Source organism: Gymnodraco acuticeps, unplaced genomic scaffold (genome assembly GCF_902827175.1).
Source record: "Gymnodraco acuticeps unplaced genomic scaffold, fGymAcu1.1, whole genome shotgun sequence".
NCBI classification, from domain to species: Eukaryota; Metazoa; Chordata; class Actinopteri; order Perciformes; family Bathydraconidae; genus Gymnodraco; species Gymnodraco acuticeps.
In genome coordinates, this window is record NW_022991216.1 from 1,228,278 (window position 1) to 1,233,682 (window position 5,405).

General features: G+C 42.4%; 2 protein-coding genes across 4 annotated transcripts; one reads left to right on the top strand and one right to left on the bottom strand.

Moving 5' to 3' along the window:
- The first annotated feature begins 479 nt into the window (after positions 1-479).
- Positions 480-2,905, top strand: LOC117561403. The gene is made up of 3 exons (XM_034238797.1): positions 480-1,084; positions 1,695-1,830; positions 2,039-2,905. Exons 1-3 carry the CDS (start codon positions 495-497, stop codon positions 2,786-2,788), a joined length of 1,476 nt encoding a protein of 491 aa, XP_034094688.1. The 5' UTR covers positions 480-494; the 3' UTR covers positions 2,789-2,905.
- A 68-nt stretch (positions 2,906-2,973) lies between these two features.
- Positions 2,974-5,062, bottom strand: LOC117561404. 3 transcript variants are annotated; one of them, XM_034238799.1, is made up of 3 exons: positions 4,429-5,062; positions 4,267-4,338; positions 2,974-4,145 (listed from the first exon to the last, which is right to left on the bottom strand). In XM_034238799.1, the coding sequence occupies exon 3, from the start codon at positions 4,124-4,126 to the stop codon at positions 3,131-3,133; it is 996 nt and encodes a 331-aa protein (XP_034094690.1). In that variant the 5' UTR covers positions 4,127-4,145; positions 4,267-4,338; positions 4,429-5,062; the 3' UTR covers positions 2,974-3,130. The 3 variants fall into 3 exon arrangements, with proteins under 3 accessions (XP_034094690.1, XP_034094689.1, XP_034094691.1); XM_034238798.1 differs by having other exon boundaries at positions 4,262-4,338; XM_034238800.1 differs by having other exon boundaries at positions 4,267-5,062.
- Positions 5,063-5,405: the final 343 nt, after the last annotated feature.

Here is a 5,405-nt window from a genome sequence, read left to right on the forward strand (position 1 = left end):
TACATTTGAATTCATGTTGAGAAATTGTGCAGTATAAGAGTAAATGGGGGTGTTGAATTATGAAATGTAATATATGAATTCTGTTTATTTAATACTCTTATACTAATCACTTCCTGTATTCCCGTGATAAAAGGGACATGCGCAATAAAACGTGTCACTTCCGTTTGAAGCACAGCTGATGGTGTATGTGTGTATTATTCCTCTGTCACGTTAACTATGTTCACGGTATTCCTGCCCTAAGATCATGGCATCGCTAACACGGTCCTACGACGCTGGTTATCAACTCGGTAAATCAAGCCAGGGTTTCTCTCACCAGCTGAGAGCGATTTCACGTCTAAGACACGAGTGGATCTGACTTTAATAGGCTACATGCACTAGGGTCTGAGACGTACTTCCGCCTTAGCCGTTATACTGCTCGGACGCTTCCGGGTTGCTTCTGGTCTGCGTAGCTGAGCGTCCACAAATGTTTTACTGTTTAAATCTGTGGTTTAAATATGAGTCGTCGGAAGATTTTCAAAACGGAGCATTTGCAAAGACAAGTAAAGAACTACGAGCACTGCTGTGTCCCACTTTGTACGGCGTCAGCTAAATTCAACGGCGTCCTAAGTTTCCATGGCTTTCCGACCGAACTCGAGCTGCGAAGACAGTGGCTGGTTAAAATACGACGCGATAACTTTACAATCTCCTCTCACTCCAAGGTCTGCAGTCGTCACTTCGCTACGGATCAACTAATAGAGCCAAAAACCCTTGATGGCCGTAGGAGGCTTGTGAAAGGTGCTGTCCCAACTCTGTTTGAGTGGAATCACTTCACTGCTCAAACACCGCGGGCTAGTGTTTGGGAGAGAAGGGAGCGGCCCACTGAACCAGTCTCTCGGGAGGAGCAGGAAGAGCACATCGATGTCCGTGACCATGATTACTGCTCAACCCCTGAACCAGCTTCACTGGACATGTCCTCTCAAGCTACAGAAGACCACTCCAAAACATTGGAGGATCTGCAGAAGCAACTGCAGGAGTTAAGAGTCCAGCGAGAGTTTTGCTTACAGCGGTTTGCTGGCTCCGACGACAACATCCGATTCTATACCAGGTAATGTTTTGGCTAAATTCTATCCAAGTTTTTGAGATGGGTTAGCTTATAAAGAATCCTGTTTACCTGCCGTTTGACTGCTGACTATTTGCATGCAGTGTTGGAATAAGTAGGCTACTCAACTTAACTGAAGTATAAGTACAAATACTATGGTTTGAAAATACTCCTGAACTGAACATGTAGAATCCTAAATCATGTGTTTTCATAAGTAACTAGAAACTATGAAGGTTAACTAAATGTGGTGGAGTAAAACATACTAATACTAACAACATACTGATAATACTTTACTACAAGTGGAAATCTTCAAAACCTTACCAAAGTAAAAGTACATGTCAATATCCACTGCGTTTCTCCCAGTTGCACACTTAAGAATGAAGAGTAAAAGTAGTCATTCTGTGTAAAATGTTCCCTGTATGTTTTAGATTATTATTACTGCTGCTTTAATGTAGTTGTTACATGTTACTGCTGTATATTACTATACCTGCACCAAGTGCCTTCTTAATCAGTCTATTTGAATTGTAATGTATTATAGCAAACAAGAGGAAAGCATTAGCCCATGTGTTACAGTTAACGAGTCAATTAATGACTGACATGTGTCTTTTGTGTACAGATTCCCGAGCTATAACCACCTGATGGCCTTCTGGTTTTTGATTGAGCCTTCCATTTATAAAATGGTTCGTGTTACAAGAGCGATATCAGCTGCCAAGAGGAATGAAGAAGTGGTTACACATGCACGTCCATCAACGGTAGGCTACGTTTCTTTTAACACACAATCTAAACACAAACTGAAGGGAAAATGTTTCTCCAACATTTCATTGCTTTCGTGTAGGCTAAAAGGCTATAGTACTCAATCCTTTTTGAATACATCAGAGAACTAAAACAACTTAATGTTTTTCCCATGGTGTGCTACACTCATGACATTAATATAGTACCCTTTTTTTGTTTATCTTCCAGAGACAGCTGCTTCAGCCAATTGATGAGTTCTTCCTTTTTCTCTGCTTCCTGTCGGTGGGTTTGAAAGAGAGGGACCTTGCAAACCGCTTCAACGTACACCAGTCCACTGTGAGCCGCATCATTGCAACATGGACGAGTTTTCTTACAACTTTATTGGGGTCACAGTGCATCTGGCTTACACCTGCAGAAGTTCAAGCCCACCTCCCAGAGGCATTCAAAGATTTCCCAGACACACAGGTGATCCTGGATTGCACAGAGCTGAGGTGTCAAACACCATCCTCACTCCTCCAAAGTGAAATGTATTCTACATACAAATCTCACTGCACCATGAAAGCCCTGGTTGGCATAGCCCCACATGGCGCAGTGACATTTGTTTCCAGTCTGTATGGTGGTTCTGTCAGCGACAAGGAGATTTTCAAACAATCTGGAATAGCTGCGTTGTTGACTGAAAACATGGCAGTGATGGTAGATAAGGGCTTCCCGATCAGCGATTGCTGCAAATGCAAGGTGTACTGCCCACCTTTTCTGTCAAAGCAGAAGCAAATGCCAGCCTATCAGGTGAGGGAGACACAGGCCATTGCCAGACTGAGGGTTCATGTGGAGCGTGTCATCAGGAGGATAAAAGAGAACAAACTTTTTGATGGTATCATCCTCCTGTCCCATGCCTACAACATCAACCAACTGTTTGCAGTAGCATGTATGCTGTCAAACTATCAGAACAAAGCACTGGTCAAGAAATGGGTGAAATAAGACAAGATGATGACACCTGTGCAGGTAGCTGTGATTAAGCTGGGTGAGCACACCGTAATCCCGTGTTGCCTGACACACGCTAGTGTTTTGTTTGAATAAATGGTAAATAGAAAATTACAATGCGTTGATTTCTTACAAATGCACTGATTTACTATTCATTACACAAATCACTTCACTTTATTGTCTTTTTAAATACAATTGTATATTTATTTACATATATGAAATGTGACAAACAATATATATCAAAAACAAAATATTGAAATCACATTTTGTTGTCATTCAGAACACATGATTGAGGGATTGCCTCCTAAAAACAATGATGGCTGAGCCAGGGTCTAGCAGCTAACTGCTTACAGAGTTAACAATGGCTACAGTGCCCACTACTTTTTTAATGACAGGTACTTCGGCATGTATGTGTAAAAAAAAAAAAAAGTCTACTTTTTCTCTGATTGCTCTTTGCACTTCTGGATCTGTGTATATTCTTTGCACCAGGTAGTCCTCTTGTGCCCACACTACAAAATCACACCACTGCATCCCAGATACAAGAAGTTGACCCTGTACTTGCCAGTAATAGGCATGGCTTTTCTTGAGCTTAGGGGAGCCACATTCCATCTGCACATATTTGCAGTCGACATAATTTGGGACATTGGGACATTTGAATTCAACAAGGCCAAATTGGGGATATTCTGTTGGGTCAAAAACAACTCCATCAGGGGAGGCACAAAGCCAGGGCGTAGAGGGGTGAATGACAAGGCCACAAGGGGAGTAGTTCACATTTGCCAGTCTACTGTATTCAGCTGCTACTGTGGGCTGCATCTCGGCACCTCTCCTCATTTCTGCAGTCTGCCTTGTACCTTTGAGTATTCGCTCTGCAAGAGAGTTAGCAGAGCTCTCATCTCTGACGTGACAAATCTCTCTTAACCTAGAGGCAGTAACCCTGGGTTTGCGGAGCAGATGCCACTCTGAGCTAGAGCTTTGCTCACGGGTAGCCTCCTCAATTTTGTGAGACATTTCCAAATCAACAGATAAGCTGTTCATATGTAGTTGCTCCTCTTCTGAGCACACCAGCGGTAAATCACATGGCAAGATCACATACCCCTCTATGGGCAAGTGGGGTGTTGGTGGTGTGTCAGTGTGAAGCGTGGTGTACCGAGACATCAAAGCAGGCATCTGATAGGACAGAACACTGCCCTCCTGCACAATCCCGAAGGCACTTTCCACAAGGGGCTTGTCAGGTCTCATGTTCATTGTGGTCACAAGCGGCCTGTCTTCAATGCTGAATGCTGAGTATGCCTCCGTAACTCTGAACAGGCAGGGATCTGGTAATGGCCCCACCATGCCTCTGTAGAATCCACTCCTACAAAGAATGGCAAAGACAATATAGCACATTAATGTGACAATAAGGTTAGGAATACAGCACCAAAATTATGAATTTTAAAAACACAGGAAACACAATTTTCCAGCTAAAATTACCTTACTCCAGTCTGCACCATCCTATTTGGTACAGGCTTGGTGAAGACCATGGAGTTGATGGGCCCTGGCTTCACACCCTTAAGGAAAAGACAATTACTGTTCGTTGAGTCACTTTAAAACAAAAACTCTGTGAAAGATTACAAGTATTTGAACCTCATTGAAATTACCATTGTTCGCGGCTTGTGCCATTGCTGTTCCGATTCAGTACAGCTATGCACAGGTGGCACAACTGGCATGTTCAGTTCAGTGTAGTGTGCTGTTTGGAACAGCAATGCTACTGTGTGATTGCACAAAACAGTTCCTGCAACACAGGAGCACTGGTTGTGCGTGTGCACCACTGGTGATGAATCACGAAGCGTTATCTAAAAAAGAGAGAAGAAATACTAGTGATTAGTAACCTCACTTGTTACTATGAGCCAGGAGGTTATTATGAGTAGAATTATTGGTTATTTTTACTGACCCATTATCCTAGAAGAAGCATGTATTCCTGAATGCTTAGTGTTACCCTCTTACCCTACAATACCACAATGAACTTTCTTTGGAAACTAAGATGCCTTGAAAATTGTATTAAAGCAGTTTTGACTATATATTTGAACCCCCAAACTTACACATCCATAATCAATGTAATAATATCTGACCAATCAGCTGTGATAAAGCAGGGAGAAGTAGGACACTGTTGAGATTCCCTTAAGGTAAACTAATGTTTAACTGAACTGAAACTCAATAAACAGGGGGGAACAGTGTCAATGCTGCCTGCCTACACTCAAACTGTGTGCTGTCTCGCTCTTCCGCATTGACCTGTAGCACAAGGCTCTCACTCTGACCTGCCCTGTCAGCCTGTCTTTATTGGACACTGAATGAAGAAAAACAGAGCAACAGCGTTAGATCTATACTCACGTCAACACATCTATGGCAACATTGCTTTACAAAAGCTGATACCATTATGCAGTGTGGCTAACAACAAGATAACCTTGGCTAGGCTATAAGGCTATTAAACGATAGTATTTGTTAGCAAAATGGCTAATGTTTTAAAGAATTAACACCAGAAACAGTACATAGCGTTACCCAGAGCCCTATAGTAGTCTACTATAGTAGTAGTATAATAATAATAATAGTAGTTATACTATAGGGCTCTGGCGTTACC

What these genes read in the sequence shown, in the direction of transcription:
- LOC117561403 (XM_034238797.1), top strand. Translation starts at nt 495, where the DNA reads ATGAGTCGTCGGAAGATTTTCAAAACGGAGCATTTGCAAAGACAAGTA. An exon ending in AACATCCGATTCTATACCAG is followed by an intron (nt 1,085 to 1,694) that starts GTAATGTTTTGG and finishes TTTTGTGTACAG; the next exon opens with ATTCCCGAGCTATAACCACC. An exon ending in CACATGCACGTCCATCAACG is followed by an intron (nt 1,831 to 2,038) that starts GTAGGCTACGTT and finishes TTTATCTTCCAG; the next exon opens with AGACAGCTGCTTCAGCCAAT.
- LOC117561404 (XM_034238798.1), bottom strand. Translation starts at nt 4,497, where the DNA reads ATGCCAGTTGTGCCACCTGTGCATAGCTGTACTGAATCGGAACAGCAA. An exon ending in GGCACAAGCCGCGAACAATG is followed by an intron (nt 4,339 to 4,428) that starts GTAATTTCAATG and finishes CTTTTCCTTAAG; the next exon opens with GGTGTGAAGCCAGGGCCCAT. An exon ending in ATGGTGCAGACTGGAGTAAG is followed by an intron (nt 4,146 to 4,261) that starts GTAATTTTAGCT and finishes CATTCTTTGTAG; the next exon opens with GAGTGGATTCTACAGAGGCA.